Genomic DNA, 21,326 nt, shown 5'->3' with positions numbered 1-21,326 from the left:
GAATAATAAATTGTCTACTGTTGATATTAGGCGATTGCTGAAGAAGCTCGCGAGAAAGTTGAAAAGGAGACTGTGATGGCGGAAAAATTGGCTGCTATTAACGCGGCCATTTCAGAAGATGCACAGAGAGACTTGGGTTAGTTTTGCGACCAGTTTCACCGACCTCTACTTAACTAGGAGTTACTTACTGCGAGGGAACACTTAAACTAATCTTTAATGGGTACTGGTTGTACTGTAGTGTTAGATGTTACTTGTAAATTGGAGAAAAAAATGTCCTTAAGTATCACCTCTCTCTCTCTCTCTCTCTCTCTCTCTCTCTCTCTCCTGGGTGAAGCGTGAGAGAGTACCAGACTCTTACTGCCTATAAACCACCCCGTTCTAACTTGTGCTCCGGGGCCTTAATGCTAATTGGAATTTTAGCCCTGACTCTGGCAGGGTCTTAATAGCCCTCTCGTTTTCATCAACTGTTCGCAAGAAATCCACGTCAACATAAGGATGATCGCCATAATTTGCGTTTGCCAGGCGAGCTAGAGATCGCGGTAGAAATGATTTAGTTTTGTCAGAGAGTGCTACTGCCTAGTCTCTATCAAATGTGTAGTCAGACCGAATGGAAAAAGGTGGGGTGGTTGAAAATGAATTTCTACTCCGTCGTTTTGCTAACAAGATAATATTATTACATCTTGCAGAGGAAGCGATGCCAGCGCTGCGTGCAGCTGAGAAAGCGCTTCAAGAGTTAAATCGTAACGATGTGGTGGAGGTTAAGGCCATGAAGAAACCACCAGCTGGAGTCGTACTGGTCATCGAGTCTCTTTGTGTGGTCTTTGATATCAAACCCATAAAGGTATGTAGGAAAAATATACTTATGTCGTCAGCGATAAGAGTCAATATAGGTTATTAAGTCTAGTTACTACTAGTTAGACCGACTAATCAAAGGATTATAAGGATGAACTATCATTAGCCATAACTCATAAGTGTGACTGATGAGATAGAGTAGTCCCAGATTCGATTTGCATTAGCAAAGGTAGGGTACAGTACACTTTTTCCACAGAAAACAAAATAACCTTATTATGATTGAATGCTTTTGTAGGAGCCAGGCGCATCGTTTGGCGAAAAGGTCCTGAACTATTGGAAACCTGGTTCACTAATGTTATCTGACCCCACGGCCTTCCTTGAATCCCTAATAAAGTTCGACAAGGAAACAATTACAGAAGACATGATCAAAAAACTGAAACGTTTCGTCACTAGCCCGGATTACGACCCTGCGAAGATTGTGAAGGTCTGGTCTACTTGGTCTATTCGGTCTTTTTAGTAGACTAGTAACCTAAATACGAGTTAGCTTTATGTTTAAAGTAATCAAAACCAGAGCGCGTTTGATAGGTTGGTTAATTCGAGCCGGCCAATCAGAGCGCCAAACACGTTCTCGTTTAGATTACTCAAACGTAAAGAAACTCATACTTAGGGTACAGTATACGATCATTATTTGGATTTTTTTTACTTAGCTTTTAATCTGCGATGAGATGAGAATAGTATTTAGTTCTTGCCAACTGTAACTAGCAGATAGTTCGTAAAAATTAAGTTCTACCGGATTTATCTGCTAGATTGATGGCTGTGTAGATACGGCTACTGGGGCCTTAGTCTACTATTACAATTGTGTCAGAATGGTCGATCACTGAGCAGTGCGAGAGGGACGGAGCTATGTAGGTTGTATAGTCACTGCTCAGTGATCGACCATTCTGACACAATTGTAATAGCAGACTAAGGCCCCTGGTCGTCTGTCTCAGAATAATGTATGATTTTCCTTACTTCTAGGTGTCCAAAGCCTGTCAATCATTGTGCATGTGGGTGCATGCTATGTATAAATTCTACCACGTCAACAAAGGCGTCGCTCCCAAGAAGGAAGCCCTGGCCAGGGCTACTAGGGACTTGCAGGTAGTTGAAGGTATATGACATGAATCATTATTAGTTTGTCGTTTTCTGTCTAATATCTATTTGACAAACTCAAACAAACCGAGAATCGAACCCAACACCTACGCAGCCGCCGACGAACGAGTCTAACGAGCCAATATCGTCGCGCGCGCCGGATAGTGCGCGTGATTCCAGACAGAGGGCGCGAAACTCGAGTCGCCAGTAGCAGCGCGACAATCGCCGCGTCGTGTGTCGCGGAATGTTGCTCATGAATATGAGCCTCTAGCATGGCTTGAAACTAGTCGAGTTCCTCGTCAAAACATTACGTGAATAAGCCGATAACATAAAAATTAACTTAAAATTGAATTCATTTTTTTAGCCATGCTGGCTGCTGCTAAAGCGAAAATGCAGGCGCTGCTGGAGGGCATCGCGAAGCTAAACGCATACCTCGTTGAGAAAGAGGAGGAGAGGAAACGGATGGAAGAAGACATCAACCAGTGTTTGGCAAGGATGGACCGCGCTAACAGGTCAGATGGAAATTATTTTAAACAGAGTAAGTAACTTATATACATATTTTCTCACGAGGGAGAGCCATGCTTCGGCATGAACGAAAAACGCACCGTGAAACAACGCTTGGGTTCACAGAGGTTTCTGGAGGCCCAATTAACCCTCTTCTCAATTTTCCCAATCCACGTTTTCCCAACAACACTTAAATTCCTAACCCCCAAAAGGCCTGCAACGCACTTGTAACGCCTCTTGTATTTTGGGTGACTACGGGCGGCGGCGATCACCATTAGGTGATCAGTCTGCTTCGGCTTATACCATAAAATACGAATGAGCCGATTTCACCGAAATGATAACGCATTGTTTGGCTTACAAGAAACCCAATCTTCCGTCAGTTCCAAATTTCAAAACCCCTAAAAGACTGGCAGCGCACTCTACTATTGCGGTTGTCCAAGGGCGGCGCCGCTTGCCTACTATCAGATGATCCGACTGCTTCTTTGCCTCCCAATTCCATAAAAAAGTTTATACAGTCGACTTTCGATAAATTAAACCTTCGGTAATTCGACGTTATCCCAAGATCCCTAGAAATTCTTCATATATTTTGAACTAAATTGATTTAGTTCATTCAGTCATTTTTGTGCACTCGGTAATTCCAACAAAACGTCATTGCTACGTAACCAAATGACTCGTTAATTCGAACTTATCGGCGTCAAACTCTCGATAATTCGAAGTTGCAGAGAGAAAGGGACCGAAAGACACTATGGATGCATTAAAGTAATTTGATTTGAAAGATCTCACAGATTGCAGAGGTAACCTAAATTGTGAGACAAGTTCAAACGTTATGTTATCGGCTTACTTGCGTAACTGCTTGACGAGGAACTCGACTAGTTTCAAGCCATGCTAGAGGCTCATATTCATGAGCAGCATTCCGCGACACACGACGCGGCGATTGTCGCGCTGCTACTGAGTAAAGTCAAACAGTTACGTGAGTAAGCCGATAACATAATAATTAATTTAGTACATATTATGTCATTCGATAAATCAAAAATTTTTAGGAGTCTGAATTTTAGAAATTTGAATTTAACGAGGGCCGACTGTATTGCTATTTATTTCACAGGTTACTGAACGGCTTGTCAAGCGAACGCGTTAGATGGATCAAAACTATTAAGGATTTGGACATCGCCAAAGTTAATTTGATAGGAGACATATTGCTAAGTGCATGTAAGTTTGTTTAAATTGATGGTATTCGACTCTCGGACCGAGAAAATGTTCTTAGGTTTGGAAAGTTTTTAATTTTGGAAATGTACCTGATATAGTATATGATTTGGTTTTTTATTCCAGCCATGATTGTCCCAATGCTGGGTAAAGGCCTTCGATATTGTAATTTTTTTTTGTTTTAAAGAATTACGATGGAGTTTCTTGCTCCTTCTTCTCCATTCGAAGCAACACTTTGGAACGAGCGCCTAGCTTCACTGACGGACAGACTGACGGACAATTCAATTTGACGTTTCAAAAGTGCCTAATTTAGGATTAATTGAAATAAATGCTTTGACATTGACTTTGACTTCCTACCCTCCTTCCTCCTTCTTCGTTCCGCCATTTCCTTTTGGGCCTGCCACGACGTCTGTGGACGTTGATATAGCATACCCACACTATATTATATTGAGTACATAAAGATTAAAGGTCTGAAGTTTGTGTAATGTTTCTGATGTTTTTGTTAACAGGTGCTGTAGGATATATTACGCCGTTTACAGACGAATTCAGAAGGACACTTCTTGACAAATGGATTAACCACATTGAAGTAATTAAAGTTGTTGCACTACCGTACTCAGATACAGTTAATGGTTACACAAACTATTCCTTAGTAACAATTTTGTTCCGAAAACGATTGATAAGAATTGGGTTAAGTAACCATTAAATGACTCTGAGTCCGGCAATAAGTATTGTAGTAGTCATTAATATCCCTATTATAGTTTGACAGTTTTGAAACGCATTATGCCTGAATAGGCATGTTTCCTACTAGTCAAATTCAATACTTTTTTCGAAACGTCAAAAACGATATTTTCTATGAACTTTGTATGAAATCTATACTAATATTATAAAGCTGAAGAGTTTGTTTGTTTGTTTGTTTGTTTGTTTGTTTGTTTGTTTGAACGCGCTAATCTCCGGAACTACTGGTCCGATTTGAATAATTCTTTTTGTGTTGGATAGTCCATTTATCGAGGAAGGCTATAGGCTATAAAACATCACGCTATAACTATTAGGAGCGAAGAAATAAAGGAAAATGTGGACAAAACGGGGGAAATTATTAATTCTTGAGGGCTTCCGTTGCGTGCGCTGCGAAAATGGTTCAAGATACGAAAATTATATGTATGAAAGAATTATTCCTCTTAAAATGATCTAAAAAAAAGTCCCCGACAGTATATGTCTATCTTTTAGGATTAACTTACTAGAGTCGTTTTTATGGTAATCAAACTGGGTCGAAATTAATGCATTATTTGTTAAGAGTTGTATTAACGAAAAAATATTAATCTTTATCGAAATAAATGTGTTGTTCATTAAGAGTATTTAATTGTGAACAAAATTGTCTTTGACATCACTAAACTTCGATAAACATCTTAGAAGATATTACAATTTTAAAATAACTCCGATATAAAATTCACCCGCGCCGCATGATGTGCGAAACACGATGCGTTGCGTGCGCTGCCAGGAGGAGAGGCATTGTTTGCGAACGACGCGGATCCTGGTGTAACTATACTCAAAAAAATTATAGTCTTACTAACGAAGTAAAACATTTTTTGATCATTGACCATCGAAAGCGTTTGTTTACAGCGTAGAATGGCAAAACAGCGGTTTACCACACGCCCACATTTTATTGTGGCTGAGAAAGTTGTTTGCAAAAATAAATATAATGCCTAAAATAACTATTCCACGCGGACGAAGTCGCGGGCACAGCTAGTACTCTATAATGACGTCATAACTTTTTGACTTCAAATAGCAGACTTATTTCTAGAAATGTAGCTAGAAAAAAATCGAAAAAATTAAGTAGATCATCAAATTTATTAATGAATGTGTGATATTTTTTAAAATATTTTATTGTATTGAAAAGTTGTAATAATTTATTTTTGACCCAGTCATCATCCTTATTGTATTCTTTCAGGCAGTGAAAGTCCCCCATACGCCAGGCGCCACGCCTCTTAAAACGCTAGGAGATGCTGTGCAGATCAGGTAAGTCTAAGTTAATACAATATTCACCAATGATTACCTCCAGTCATGGGTGCCATGACTCAGTGCCGGTGTAAGGGCCACTGATACCCCGGGCGAAAATATTGTGGCGCCCACTTGAGGGAAGCAATATCAAGTGTTCGTTTTTTGCGGATCCCATCGGCGGCGGCATCGGCGCCCCCCAGAATTTATCGCCCTGGGCCATCGGCCCATCACGCCCGATAAGGGGGGGCCCTTAACGGCACTGCCATGACTGGCCCAGCCGAAGGGCAAATCACCAACGTTTTATGGCGGATATCCCACCTAGCGTTCCATGCCCAAAGCCTTTCACATCAAGTTTCTACATAAGAACTACTGAGTTGTGGATTTCTTTGAGTGAGGTTACCGGAAGTTCAATTCCTATATTTTTTGTTTTATGGAATAAGCCGGTAAACGAGCGGACGGATCACCTGATGGTAAGCAATCGTCGCCAGCCATGGACACTTGAAGCACCAAAGGTGTTACAAGTTGCCGGCCTTATGGGTGTTAGGAATTTACGGGTTGTTGGGGAATCCTTGATTGGAAAGATTGAGAAGGGGGGTAATTGGGCCTCCAGTAACCTCACTCACACAACAAAACACAACGCAAGCGTTGTTTCACGTTGGTTTTCGGTGAGGCCGTGGTATCACTCCGGTCGAGCCGGCCCATTCGTGCCGAAACATGGCTCTCCCACACTTATCAATCTTCCGCATTCACCGCACTTGTAACGCCACTGGTGTTTCGGGTGTCCATGTGCGGCTGCGATTGCTTACCATAAAAAATATTTCTGATGATGGTTATGCAGGACGTGGCAGATGTATGGCCTACCTCGTGACCCGATGTCCGTGGAGTCGGCGGTGCTGATGTCAAACTCCCGCCGCTGGCCGCTCATTATAGACCCTCAGACGCAAGCCAATAAGTGGATCCGAGCCATGGTACTGTAATACAAGTATTTAAGTTTTTTTTCTTCTTGAATGACAACCGATTCCGTATCACAGATCACCAGGCCAACCCTTCGACGCAAAGTATTACTAAAAGTAAATGTACATGTAAATAGTACATGTATTATTAATGTATCATGCTTACTTACTAAATTGCATGACATAATCAGATGATTGAAAATATAACAATGAAACTGCTTATTCTAAGATAACAAGGAATTTAGGGCGGGAAGCGTCGCGATTTGCTGATAACGCGCCAGGTGTGTCACCCGCACACAGGCCTACCAACTTATGAACACTAATATAATCTTCAATCTTTAGCCCTTGCCATAGAATATAAATGTTAATTTTAACAATCTAATTTTTTAAGTAACATGAAGACTGATTTTGCCATTGACCTTATACCAAATACATTATTGAAAAAAACTTTTCAGGGTAAATTAGAAGGTTTAGTCGTATGCAAACCCAATGACAGGGATTTACTGAGGAACTTCGAGTCGGCACTGAGGTTCGGCAAACCAATACTACTGGAGAATGTAGGAGAAGATATAGACCCGGCCTTAGATCCTGTACTCAAAGTAAGATCACTGTTTTTTCTTTGATTTTCGTCTTTATACAGCCTGTGTTTTTTTATCGCCTGTCAATTTTTTTTCTTAGAGTTAGCTATCATTCTAATATTCAATTTACAAATAAAAAAAATAACTGACTTCACTGGAGAAAGATGATTAAAAAAGCATTAAATGGAATCAAAAATATCGATATATGTTCGCTCGAAGCTCGAATTTGAGCTGCGGGAGCCGCCGAGTCAACACCTCCCGAGGATGCTCCGTGGAGGAGCGAAACATATTATGTCGAGTGGTATATTGCATGTTATGTGTGTGTTTTTATGTTGCACCTCTGCTGCATGAGCATTTAATTGCGGGCGGGAGGGCGGTGCTGCACTCCGCATGTTGAAAAATACATCTAAAACTAAAAATCTTTTAGTGTAGCATGGATTTCCACAAAGTAACGCCTGATTCTGTTCTATATTTGTTTTTATCCCAGCGTCAATATTTTCGTCAAGCGGGTCAATTGGTGCTGAAATTAGGTGACTCCCTAATTCCGTTTATGGCTGGTTTCAAGCTGTATATCACTACCAAGCTGCCGAACCCCAAGTATAAGCCGGAGACCTCCGTAAAAGTTATGGTCGTGAACTTCGCTCTGGTACCCAGGTGAAACTATTCTTCTATGCAGATATAGGATTTTAAAGGTAAAATCCACACGCCCGCATGGTACGCATTCCTTATGACGTCATCGGTACGCACCGCATGTAGGCATTGCCGATGATGCGGTCCGTACGATTCGATTCCGTTCGCTTCATGGTAGATATTCCACCCACTCGCACGAAGCGCTTCGCTTCAAGCTTCCTTGTGCGAACTGCTAGGGAGTGGAACTCCTTGCAGGAGTCTGTGTTTCCTGATGGGTATAACTTGGGTGTCTTCAAGGCCCGAGTGAATAGGTTGCTTATGGGCAGACGTGCTCCACCGTAGGCCGCATCATCACTTACCATCAGGTGAGATAGCGGCCAAACGTCGACCCATTAAATGTAAAAAAAAAAAAAAATACGAATCTAACGATACCTCTCAAGCCAAAATCCATCAAGCCGTTAAGGCTGCAGAGCGTGCCAAACAATTATACATACATACATACATACATACTCTCGAAAAACATAACCCTCCTTCTGGCGCAGTCGGGTAAAAATACATTCACATTTTTTTTACAGTGGTTTAGCAGAACAGCTCCTATCGATCGTGGTGGCTCAAGAGCGACCTGATCTTGAAGAACTGCGCGGTCAGCTGATCGTGTCTCGAGCACAAATGGCTTCCCAACTCGCGGAGATGCAAGCAGATATCTTGTACGGTCTCTCTAACAGTATTGGCTCGCCCGTGGACGATGTACCGCTCATTTTGACCCTGGAAGCCATTAAGATTAAGAGTGCTGAGATTCTTGTAAGTACTTTGTAATGCGTCATTAATAACCCCCAATCCTCCATACCCGATCTTAAAGTAAGCGTCCACAGGCCCACATCGTACGCATCACACGCAACGGATTTCAGTTTGTCTAGTATAGAAACTCATACAACTGTGTCCATTGATCCGCATCGTAAGGACCGCATCATTGGCAATGCCTACATGCGATGCGTACTGATGACGTCATACGAAATGCGTACGATGCGGACCTGTTGACGCTTACCTTAAGGGTGATACTACATTATACGACCGACCTTTGGCAACAGTCCAGTTATGATTGGTATTCCTTGCCTAACTTTTAGCTGTAAGCATAGAATTATTATCATTTTAGCCCAGTTTGCCTTTTTTTAATATTGATAAGTCTGCGGTTGGCCATCAACCTGCTTACTACCAGTACGGCGAAGCGAAGATGTGGCCAAAGATAGAGCACACAGACTTAGAAAGTACCTATTTACTCTGACCTTGAAAAGACCCGGGCTGTATTATCTGACCTTGAAAAGACTCGGGCTGTATTATAGGCTGCCTTTGTTTTTTTATAGGTAAAAGTAGAAGACATAGAGCGTACAACGCTAGAGATAGACGAAGCACGCAGCGGCTATGTACCAGTGGCAGACCGCGGGTCTATTCTCTTCTTCTGTCTATCCGACATGGCCAATGTCGATCCTATGTACCAATACTCTTTAGAATGGTTCGTCAAACTTTTCGTCAGGGCTATGGCGGAAACTGAACCTAATGGTAAGGAAATTAGGACCAAAGTCTAGTAACACTGGTTACAAATTTGATCAAGAAATGGACTATGTGTTTTTCTATTTGAATCCCTGTTATTTTTATTAAGATTTTGTTGATAACTTGGTCATGTCACAACGATGGTGCTCATATCGAAAATGATTATTATTATTTAAGCAGCTTACTGCTTGCAGTAAGACCATTACTGCCTTAGGCAAAACCTCAATTATTCTTCTCGTACTCTAAAATATTTCTGTGATATGAGATTTCTTTCTATGTGTAATGCAGATATTAAAGTAGTTTCATGGCTTAAGCCGGTATACGAGCAGACGGATCACTTGATGGTAAGCAATCGTCGCCGCTCATGGACACTTGAAACACCAGAAGCGTTACAAATGCGTTGCTGTTTGGGGTTGTTGGGGAATCAGGTTTGGGAAGATTGAGAAGGGCAGTAATTCGGCCTACAATAACATCGTGCATTTCTCTCCCACAATGAAGACAAAAGAGATAATCACAATATTAATGAAAATATAATTCTCGACTTGAGACCCATAAGGTCTTATGTCCGAATTTGATGATTTGGAAATAAGACCTTATGTGAGACCCATAAGGTCTTATGTCCAAATTTGATGAGTTGGAAATAAGACCTTATGTGAGACCCATAAGGTCTTATGTCCCAATTATTTTTCAGAGGACATTGTGGAGCGTGTAGACGTGATAATAGTACATTTTACGTTCATATTATACCAAAACGTATGCCGCAGTTTGTTTGAGCGCCACAAGTTATTGTTCGCCTTCCTACTGTGCGCGCGTATACTACTCGACAAGGGAGTCATTCGATATGAGGAGTTCAATTTCTTACTCAATGGAGCCAAGTTGGATGCCGTAAGTAACCTCTTGTATCAATTTTTAGTCATAACGATAACGTTACTAGATTTTCGAGCGCGGTATCGCTCAAAACCATATATCGCACCCCTAGATGAAGACTCCGGTAACTCAAAAAAACAGTTTTTTGAGAAATAAAGAAAAACTGATATTTCTACAAAAGAAAAGATATCAAAAATCGAACTATTAAGCGCCATTTTTTCAAAATGGTGGACGATATTGTTACGTGAGTTATATGTCCGTGTAGGTACTCGATACGAGGATTTGAAAATGCCATTAACTCAAAACGGGCACTTTTTGCGTTACCGGAGTCTGAACTGACGGATCACCTGATGGTAAGGCTCTCAGCTCATGGGGGCAACGCCAAAGAAGTTATGAATGCTTTGTGGAGCTTTTGTGGAGGGGCACATTGGGCCTCCTGTAACTCACACAACCGTGTGATTTAGAGCACACAAGGCAATCGTTATTTCACGCCAAAATTTCATCCCGATCCCCTTGATTGATTAACAAACGAACAACAAATTACCTATACAGCCTATCTATAATTATTTTTGTAAAATAAATTGTTATAGAGATTATTATTTTAGGAAGAACCGAATCCGGATCCGAAGTGGATATCTCCAAGGGTGTGGTTGGAGATCCAGCAGTTGAACACTGTTCCCACAATGAAAGCAATCGTGCAGGACTTCACGAACAATGCCAAGTTCTTCAAAACTTATTACGACTCCCATATTCCACATAAGTTGGTATTTCTTGTTTCTGAGTACCTGGGTCTTTTTTTAAGGGGGAAAATCCCTGGGTGAGGCCAGAGGCAGTGCAGCCAATGTATGGGGGATGATACTGACAAAATTTACGCTTAATCCCATAGAATTTACAAGTGGATAAAAGGTAAATAGTATTTGGCTCAATACACTAATTCGATTTTTATTGTTTCTCATCAAATAATTTAACATAATATTTGAAGTGAAATAAATAATTGGAATTATATTTGTAACAGTTTGGCTGTTACAATTATAATTCCATTTGGCTGGGAATGTCGACTTAAATTCCTAGGTTTTTGAAATTTTCTCAATACTTTATCGAGAACTTACTCATGAAATAAATGTTTGTTTATAATATTACAGGTTGCCGTACCCAAAACCGTTGGACACTCAGTACGATCTGTTCCAGAAAATTCTGATCCTCAAGTGTCTTCGGCCTGATAAGATTATACCAGGGTTCCAGGTAATTAAATCCGCTGCTGGATGCCCTTCTAATCTCCTTGTTTGGTAGCTACCATCTACCTCAATGTAATCTCGAACCCAGCTGGGTTCAGTTGTTAGAGGTCAGAGACTTTGTAGGAGGTTGAAAAACCAGCCGTATTGTGATCTATAATAAGAAAATTAACCCGTTGTATGCCGGAACACGGCCCACGCGAGATACAATGTATTTTCTATTGTTGTTATATAATATGAAAGGTTAAGAAGTGTGATAAGACTTAAATGGGTACACTAGAGGACTGACCCATAGACAGACTCTTTTTGCTATTATATTTGCCTTGACGTTCAAAAGTGCCTTCCCTTTCTATTTGAAAATAAATCATTTGCAAAAAAATTAGTTCCATAGTGACTGTATTATGTAGTCTTCGGACTGATGATGAGTACCTATGCTACTTATGTTTCAGGACTATGTGATGGTAGGTCTGGGAGCCAGGTTCGTGGAGCCCCAACCAGCAGACCTGGCGGCACTCTACGCAGAGTCAGATCCTCTCGCACCCATAATCTTCGTGTTATCTACTGGAACTGATCCTGCAGCTGGTGAGTGGGAAAAATAACTTTATTACGATGTGATAGAGTTGGTTTCTCATTGGTACTGGATATTTATTTTTATAATATTTGGTATAGGGCATGATTAATTGGGTTCCACATTTAATATGTGCATTTTACAATCAGGAACAGCTAGTGGGTTCAGAATAGTATCTGATATAAACACCACCTATCAGTCATAATCGTGTAAAATCTCCCGATCGATTTCGATCACGGTGACCAGTCTGTCTAACTAGACTAGCCCACTACGTAGGAGATATTCAAAGTCAAAGTCAAAGCATTTATTTCAATTAATCCTAAATAAGGGACTTTTGAAACGTCAAATAGAATTGTCCGTCAGTCTGTCTGTCAGTGCTCGTTCCAAAGTGTAGCTTCGAATGGAGAAGAACGAGCAAGAAACTCCATCGTTACTCTTTTTAAAATATGTTTTTTATAATATCTCTGGTACATTATTTGATCATTTACCTATTGTATAAATATGTAGGAACAATGTAACGACAACGTATTATAGTGCACGAATATGTCCGTAAACATAGGTGCGCTCTCTGTTCCCTCACTTACTGCAATGTTTAAGCATGGCTCAAGTGACATTTCTTCCTTCTCTCATTCAAATTCTAGATTTATTGAAGTTCGCGGATAAGATGAAGATGGGCAAGCGTTTTGACAGCATCTCCTTGGGCCAGGGTCAGGGGCCGCTGGCTGAAAACATGATGAGGGTCGGCTGCGACTTCGGAAACTGGGTGTTCTTCCAGGTACAAACTAACAGGAGCCTTAGTCTGCTATTACAATTTTGTCAGAATGGTCGATCACTGAGCAGTGCAGCAGTGGATTATGACTTTATCGTTTTAAAAGACACGACAATGTGCTACTTTGAGAGTCTATTGTTGGACTATGAGGGGGGAAAATCATCCAGTTACGTCTCCCGTCTTGAGCGAGGCGAGAGGGAGTGTCAGACTCTTACTGACTAAAAACCACCCCGTTCTTTTTCCTGCATTTCGAGCCGGAGCCCCGGTAAACCCTACTGGGCCCCATCTGTGGTGGTCTGATTGGACTATAGACCTCTTTTACATAAGAGGGTTTGCCTAACCCAACCTCCAAACTTGGTAGGTGGTTTCAAAGTTTAAAAGGTTCTGGTTTATCAGAGATACCTCGGTTTTCCATTTCTGTTAAATGTGTAGGTCCCTTAATTGGCCCATAGGGAGATTAGGGCTGCCATGAAACGTCAATAATTATTGGCATTTTTGAAAAATAATTTCTTTGCTTACAGAACTGCCACCTGTCCCCATCATGGATGCCTGTTTTGGAGCTGCACGTGGAACACATCCAGCCTGAACTGGTTCACAAAGATTTCCGCCTGTGGCTTACTTCTACACCATCGCCCCACTTCCCAGTTGCTTTACTGCAGAATGGTGAGATTTCAGCATTGCAAATTTGTCTGCTCGGTTGGTGTGGTCACTGGGCTGCCGTGCAACGTGTAGCGGGTCCGATTCCTGCACGGAGCAACTCTTTGTGTGATCCACATTAATTGTTATTTGAAGTCTGGGTGTCATGTATATGTGAACTTGTATAATGTTACTACTGAAAAATGTAAGTGTGTAGGTCTATCGGTCTTTTACTAAAGTTAATAAGGAACGAGTAAAAAAATTCAGTTTTGATATATTATTTTCATTAGTCTTAATCGGCATAACATTCAATAAATAAAATAAGTATTCATAAAATAATAAATCCTAACAATAAACTTAAATACGGAGCCCGTAGATACAATTACTTATCATATTATCTTTTCAGGTTACAAAATGACAGTGGAGCCACCTAGGGGCATAAAGGCGAACTTGCTAAAGGCCTACATGAATCAAGTGCCTGATTTCCTTGAATACTTCAACTCACAGGATCCTAAAGTTCCTAATTTTAAGGTAATTTAAACATTAGTATTATAAGTTGAGAAAAAGCACAACATTCGTTTAATATAACAGAATCCAGTGACTCTAGTGATAAAGGGTATAATGTAATAAGTCCAATTTTGTCGAAAATAAGTTAATTACACCAAAAATGCTTCATCATTCAAGCTGTTTGCAACATGACACATGGATGAAACACTAATATGAAGAGAGTGAAGTGTTAGTCGAGCCATTCCTACCGAATTATGGCTCTCCAACAATATATAATGGTTATAATTCTGAGTTGTAATCCTCTCCTTTCCTTGTAGTGGCTCCTGTTCTCCCTCTGTCTGTTCCACGGCGTGGTAATAGAGCGTCGTAAGTTCGGACCTCTCGGCTTCAACATACCTTACGACTTCACCGACGGAGACCTCAGGATCTGCATCTCACAGCTCCACATGTTCCTTAATGAATATTCCGAAGTACCTCTTAGGGTAAGAGCCTTTAAGAACATACATACAATTTTTTCAAAGGTGCAAATTTTACTGTGTTGGTAAATGGTAACACACTTTTCATTGGTTATTTTTGGGCTTCATGTGATCTATCACAAGGTTAACCGTATACTGGGCATTATTCCAGATGATAAAGACAAATTTTCGAAAAAAAATAGTTGATATTTGAATGAAGTTTGAAATCGCCAACCCACATTGAGCAAGTGCTTAAACCTTTAATGCTTAAACCTTCTCCGTGTGAAATAAGGCTTTTGTCAGCAGTAACCACTTATAGGCTGTTGTTGATGATAATGAGTGGAGCCAATTTTTGTGCGTGCACCGCAAAGCTGTGGACGTTCAGTTTGGTGCTCAGGTGTTACTACACCAATCGATCGATACTCCATCGATGCCATCGGTCGAAATTAATCGTGTGGTAGCTTTAATCGATCGACGGATACTGGTCGACCAACCAATCGATCGACGATCGCATGATGGTGTGGTAACACTTGAGGTTTTGTTGGTGATGTAGCTTATACTTGCAGATGTTGACATATACGGCTGGTCACATCAACTACGGCGGTCGGGTGACCGATGATTGGGATCGCCGTTGCCTATTGTGTTTGCTAGCAGACTACTATACTCTAACCGTTCTTACTGACCGGTACGTCTATGATGAGACCGGGGCATACAAACAGGTTAGTAGTACAAATGTGGTACAAATAATTCGTTTTTTTTTAAATCTTGCCCGACTTTCGTATTTTCTCCTAAGTCGTGGGTGCGTTTAGGTACAAATATACAATTTCACATACACATGACCCGGAACAACGATCTGTGGATCACACAAAGAGTTGTTCTGCCATGCGGGAATCAAACCCGCGACACGTTGCTCGGCAGCCAGTTGCCCAGCCACTGCACCAACTCTGTAGTCGATGCATAGGACGGCAAACAGGAAGCCAGGTCGCTTGATGGTAAGCAATCAGAGCAGCACATGAATGAACGTTAGATTTTTTTATGATTCTGTTTTCTGGATTTCTCACGTCACTGTGTAACGAGGAATTCGTTATACGGCTCATATTCATGAGCGGTACTTCGTGACATACATCGGGGCGAATGACTCTCTAGCGTGATTTGTAACTAGTCGAGTTCCTCGTCAAACAGTAACATGAGTAAATCGGAAAGCATAATAATATAGATATACAAGCGACCCGCCCCAGGTTCGCATGGGAGCAATGATGATCCGTTGCGTAGTTTTAAGCATACAATGGGACATAGGGACAGAAAAGCGACTTTGTTTTATACTATGTAGTGATATACAATATTATATTATATCTCGCGAAAGTTATAATACAAATGTAAATAAAACATATCGTATTTCATTATTACATTTTATTCCCGAAGGAGTTTAAATGGGAAAATGTCTATTCAGATATTGAGTTTAACGCCATCTACATTTTCTCTTTGCCAATATTTTAATGCCAGAAATTCTTCAGAAGTACTTAAATAAATCATAGTTTTAGTCGGTATTAAATACTAAATTCATCATTAATTATTATGTTATCGGCTTACTCACGTAACTGTTTGACGAGGAACTCGACTAGTTTCAAGTCATGCTAGAGGCTTATATTCATGAGCAGGCGCGACACTCGACGATGAAATTAAGTGTTATTCATTTTTTAGTCAACTTCAAAGACTTATAAATTTTTGATGGTCAATGTTTAACACATTGAACGCCGTGGCGGTCACCGGTGACCGACGCTGGCGGAGGATTTGCCTTCAACAGTTTTATAGTGGCAAAGACTTAAAAAGCTTTTTAGTATTTTTGACATATTTTCCATTAAAAAAATATTGTTAAGTCATTATAATAACGGTTTCATTTCTCCAGCAACCGGCTACATCGAACATAGACGACTACACGAAGTATATCCGGACTCTGCCGCTGAACGACGATCCCTCCCTGTTTGGATTACACGCCAATGCTAACATCAGTTACGCTAACGCTGAAACCACATCGTGTATCAGTAAGTGCCATATAACATGACAAGTTCCTTAACTGCCTCGTTGGTCGAGTGGTCTCGGGTTCGATTCTCAAGTCGAGCCAAGAATTACTGGGTGTTTTTCGATTTTTCGAAGATTTCTCAGTAGTAGCACAGAGTCTGAAATTGTGCCCAGTAAATGGCAATAGGCTCACTCCCTATTACATACGACTTATAACACAAATGGTGAAAAGTGGGTTTACATAGCATAGCGGCAATACGTGCCATAATGTGCACCTCTGCCCACCCTTTCGGGAATAAGGTTGTAGTGGCGCTGTAGTACGGAGCAAATTTGTACTAATAATATTAATTTAAGTGTCTGTCTTGACTTGAACAGAACACTCGGTGAACTTGGGCTTAACAGAACAACGGTCGTAATTTTTGCTGCAGAGTAGTTCTCCGTTCGTCGTAATAGTTCTGTTCATCGAAACTAGATGGCGCTATTGTAAAAATAGAAATAAATGTATTGTAAAGTACTTTGTACTGTAAAGTATACCTTACGTACAATCATCCATGAGAATCTACTGCAGGACAATGGACCTCTTCTATAAAAAAAGATGGATTTCATTCTCCACGCATGGCAGGCGGGTCGGAGATTGCATTAAATAAGGTTTATCAAAGAGTGTTGTTGCCCGTTCTCTATTGAATCCATAGTCCCTTAGTCGATGATATCCGCGGGTAGAGTAGTAAGTACACCACAAGCCAACAAATAAAAGATAACAAAAAATCACGGTTAACTCACGTAAATTAAAATACACAGAGGGACTCTTCATCGTGAGTAGTGCGCTGAAACGGCGATGTCGCGCAGCCATCACATACATAGAGTTATCGCGCAGTAAATTTGCGTGAGTAAACCGTGATTTTTAGTTACATTTAATGGGTCGACGTTTGACCGCTATCTCACCTGATGGTAAGTGATGATGCGGCCTACGGTGGAGCACGTCTGCCCATAAGCAACCTATTCACTCGGGCCTTGAAGACACCCAGGTTATACCCATCAGGGAACACAGATGCCAAGGAGTTCCACTCCAGCAGTTCGCACAAGGAAGCTTGAAGCGAAGCGCTTCGTGCGAGTGGGTGGGATATCTACCATGAAGCGGTGACGCCTCGCCGATTGTCTTGTGGTTCGATGATGAAAAGGACTAGGGTAATCAAGTTGTGCAACTCCGCGCACTCTCCGAAATGTATCCGAAAAACCGGAAAGGCTTGCGACCTTGCGCTGTGTTCAAGGCTTTGTCGACCTCCACAAGCGCATCATCGTTGATGAGCTTCTTGGCACGCCTTTCAATGTGTTCGAGCGCATCTAGCTGGCATTTAGCCGAGCCGTCCCAAAGGTGAGAACAGTACTCATGAAAACACTCGGCCAACGAGGCAAAAAAAAAAAATTGTGTAAAAATGCGAATTTGTTGTTAGCTACGCTTCGTGACCTGCAGCCGAAGGAGGCGGTGGCTGCAGGAGGTGCCTCCGTGGAGACTATCATCGAGCAGGCTGCTAAGGACATCATCAAAATTCTACCCGAGATCCTTGATACTGAGCGTATCGCCAAGACGTAAGGCTTTTGTCCACCTTTATAAAATTTCTGAATTCGTTAATTATTAATGATTGTGTTATTGGCTTACTCACGTGACTGTTTGACGATGAACTCGACTAGTTTCAAGCCATGCTAGAGTCTCATATTCATGAGTAGTATTCCTATATCACAGTATGGGCATTTGCCGCATTTGGGCCAGCGCCTCTTGCGGCGCCCCTCTGTAACCTGGCGCCCTAGGCACTTGCCTTAAGGATAATACGAGTCTGCCACTGCGTACTGTGTTAGGGTGCATTTCCACCAGAGATGTGTTATCCAGTTATGCTACGGAGATGTAATAGGCAAGATGTAGTACTATGTGACTGTTTTCACTGATACTAAGCTATGCAGCTGTACGAGGAAGATGCACAGCTCGAGTATGCATGTATCTATAGAAGGGAAGCCATCAATAGCACACAAAAATATAGCTGAGTCCGTTTCCACCAGTGCTAAGCTATGTGTACCAATTAATATTATTGGTAGATATCAAACGCATCCACAGCAACGTAGCGTTGCACATTTCTGGTGAAAACCGCACGAGCTTACCAGTTTAAATCCCGAGTTAACTGAGGTTAATGGTAAATTTTTTGTTTTGACAGATATCCAGTATCGTACAAAGAGTCTTTGAACACTGTTTTGATACAGGAAGCTAATCGCTATAACAAGTTGTTGGGCGTCATACGATCTTCTTTGCAGTAAGTTTGTTTTAGTATTTTTGTGGTGCTAGTGAAAAAGAATCCATGTCCAAAAATACAGCGGGTTACCGGGGCTCCGGCTTGAAAAGCAAGAGTAGGAACGGGGTGGTTTTAGTCAGTAAGAGTCTGACACTCCCTCTCGGCTCGCCCAAGGCGGGAGTGATTGGGTGATTTTCCCACCTCAAAAAAGCCCAAAAATGCAACTTTACTATATACCCCAAAACGGTTTATGCATTTCAAATTCCTGTTTGACCTCGTGTGTCATATAAACCACTACATAAAATACATGTGATGTTTTATACGTAATCAGTTTCAACGAAGAAGCATTTTTTTCTGATCATTTTGGTACAGTTAACTTTATTTATAACAAAATCGGACTTATACCATTTTTAAATAGGGCCACAGATTTAGTCATTCCTCGAAAGGGATTTCGAAGTACTGTGGTTAGCAGGCCAATTTTGTCCAATATGTACATTTTTATTTCTTAATAAAAACAATACATTTGAAAATCTAAAAAAGGAATTCGACAGAAAGGAGGAGTAGTTTGGCTAAAATGTAACATTTAGTAAATCTTACGTGTGTTTTTGTTCAGGGATCTCCTGAAAGCTTTGAAAGGTTTGGTGGTGATGTCAGAAGCGCTGGAGAATATGGCTGGAAGTCTGGCCAAGAATGTGGTGCCTTTGATGTGGAGCTCCAAAGCATATCCTTCGTTGAAACCCCTCGGTACGTCTTAAGCTTTCATTCTATCTTCGAATCTTTGTTATAAATCTCATTTAAGGTAAGCTTCAATAGCGTCTCGCATCGTACGCATCGTACGTATTACGTATGACGTCAGTACGCATCGCATGTAGGCATTGCTAATGATGCGGTCCGTACGATGCGGATCAATGGATGCAGTTGTATGAGTTTTTATACAAGACAAACTAAAATCCGTTGCGTGCGATGCGTACGATGCGGGCCTGTGGACGCTTTCCTCAACACACGGTTTTACAGCAAACTATATTCACCAGTTTATCTTGGTCTTGCTTTTGATTGTCTTTCCGTACATTCAACGGCCAGTTTATATTGGTTTGCACGGTGTTGATTGGGTGTATCGGCGAATCGCAAGCTCACTCCTCACACGTAACAACAAGGTTCCAATTTGATGACCTGATAAACATCGTATGGACTCGCTGGATCCTGTTCCAACCGATCTGAAATTCTTCTGGGGTATCAATGTCCAACAGTAGTTTTGATGATGATATTGAAAATGGAATCTGATAGCTCAATAATTTTAGCTGCGATCATTAATTCATTTATTCATAATCCAACAATAATATAGACCTCTATATAGTAACAGTACCAAATCGTCTCCGTGTTTTTTAAAATTACATTCATTCAAAATTAAATCTTTTACAGTAAATCAAAATCAAAACATAAAATATCTCGCACTTAAAATAAAATAAAATTCTCAATCAACTTTGTAACATACAAATAAAACGAAAGAATTAAGAATTGCTTATTATGCTTCCATTACTCTTCCAGCTGCCTGGGTAAAGGATCTGTGTCTTCGAGTGCAATTCATGAAGGAATGGGCAGCGCAAGGCATTCCAAAGGTGTTCTGGATATCTGGTTTCTACTTCCCCCAGGCTTTCCTCACGGGAGCCCTACAGAACTACGCTAGAAAGCATGTGATTGCCATCGACACCGTCGCCTACGCGTTTGAGGTATGTTCTGTAGTATAGACCAAGTTGACAATCTTCTAAGGATATCAGTAAAATATGAGGTAATTTAAAATGTATACACAAATGAAATACATAGTAGGTGTAGATAATTAAACGGCTTTAATAATTTAACCGCTCTTGATTCAAAATGTCTGGATCTATCTAATTTTTTGATCCAAATTCAGTAGAACTACTGTAGAAGAAACGGAGATATATGTGGTTTATGTTATATTTTTAAGGAGTAGGGGAATTTTGGTCACCTGATGAAATGGTAGGCACTACCACAGCCTCCAACCAAGAAGCCGGAGGACGGATGCTGTGTCCGCGGTCTCTTCCTCGAGGGTGCGCGGTGGAACTTAAGTGACATGTCCTTGGAAGAGAGCAGACCCAAGGAACTACATATGGGTATACAATTTCGTATGATAAGTCTAGCCCTGTATTGATACCAGAGCTACCATCCATATAATCTTCCCCTTTCGTAAAACCTAAAAGAGTTTAGGGAGTAAATTGACTAACAGACATAGTCACATTGACAGAGTCTGGGTTCTCTGATAAACTTACCCTAAGTAGTACGTACTTAGTACGAGTATGCTTTACGTTTAAAGTATTTGAAATGAAAGCGCGTTCGGCGCTCTGATTAGTTAATTTGAACCAGCCAATCAGAGCGCCGATCGTAGGCACTACCAGATTATGGCAGCCTCGCAACCATAGAAGCCGGAGGACGGATGCTGTGTCCGCGGTCTCTTCCTCGAGGCGTGCGCGGTGGAACTTATGAGTGACATGTCCTTTGGAAGAGAGCAGACCCAAGGAGCACTACATATGGGTATACAATTTCCGTATGATTAGTCTAGCCCACCAACTACGTGATGACCATCGAGCTGACCACGCACAAACCACAACAGCATTGGATCAAAAGGGGCGTGGCTTTGTTTTGCGCACTTG

At 41.2% G+C, this 21,326-nt stretch overlaps 1 protein-coding gene across 6 annotated transcripts in view; it reads left to right on the top strand.

The window, feature by feature from the left end:
* LOC118271040 (dynein axonemal heavy chain 1) overlaps nt 1-21,047 on the top strand; it is a 65,580-nt gene extending 44,533 nt beyond the window's left edge. For 3 of the 6 annotated variants that reach the window (XM_050696083.1, XM_050696080.1, XM_050696081.1), the window contains exons 59-86: nt 31-136; nt 687-841; nt 1,088-1,276; nt 1,810-1,939; nt 2,285-2,432; nt 3,527-3,630; nt 4,134-4,210; nt 5,570-5,637; nt 6,458-6,587; nt 7,028-7,171; nt 7,638-7,804; nt 8,356-8,581; nt 9,142-9,337; nt 10,020-10,213; nt 10,801-10,955; nt 11,338-11,437; nt 11,877-12,009; nt 12,637-12,770; nt 13,286-13,427; nt 13,807-13,931; nt 14,225-14,389; nt 14,929-15,081; nt 16,269-16,404; nt 17,833-17,968; nt 18,586-18,681; nt 19,274-19,404; nt 20,206-20,387; nt 20,660-21,046. In XM_050696083.1, the coding sequence (XP_050552040.1) occupies nt 31-136; nt 687-841; nt 1,088-1,276; nt 1,810-1,939; nt 2,285-2,432; nt 3,527-3,630; nt 4,134-4,210; nt 5,570-5,637; nt 6,458-6,587; nt 7,028-7,171; nt 7,638-7,804; nt 8,356-8,581; nt 9,142-9,337; nt 10,020-10,213; nt 10,801-10,955; nt 11,338-11,437; nt 11,877-12,009; nt 12,637-12,770; nt 13,286-13,427; nt 13,807-13,931; nt 14,225-14,389; nt 14,929-15,081; nt 16,269-16,404; nt 17,833-17,968; nt 18,586-18,681; nt 19,274-19,404; nt 20,206-20,387; nt 20,660-20,827 (3,990 nt within the window). In that variant the 3' untranslated portion in view covers nt 20,828-21,046. Of the gene's footprint in view, nt 1-30; nt 137-686; nt 842-1,087; nt 1,277-1,809; nt 1,940-2,284; nt 2,459-3,526; nt 3,631-4,133; nt 4,211-5,569; nt 5,638-6,457; nt 6,588-7,027; nt 7,172-7,637; nt 7,805-8,355; nt 8,582-9,141; nt 9,338-10,019; nt 10,214-10,800; nt 11,102-11,337; nt 11,439-11,876; nt 12,010-12,636; nt 12,771-13,285; nt 13,428-13,806; nt 13,932-14,224; nt 14,390-14,928; nt 15,082-16,268; nt 16,405-17,832; nt 17,969-18,585; nt 18,682-19,273; nt 19,405-20,205; nt 20,388-20,659 lie in introns of those variants that run through there. The other 3 variants (XM_050696082.1, XR_007705651.1, XR_007705652.1) reach the window with 3 other exon arrangements.
* Nucleotides 21,048-21,326: the final 279 nt, after the last annotated feature.

This window comes from Spodoptera frugiperda, chromosome 9 (assembly GCF_023101765.2).
Source record: "Spodoptera frugiperda isolate SF20-4 chromosome 9, AGI-APGP_CSIRO_Sfru_2.0, whole genome shotgun sequence".
Classification (NCBI taxonomy): domain Eukaryota; kingdom Metazoa; phylum Arthropoda; class Insecta; order Lepidoptera; family Noctuidae; genus Spodoptera; species Spodoptera frugiperda.
Note: the sequence above shows the minus strand (reverse complement) of the source record. Positions and strands in the feature narration are given on the sequence as shown.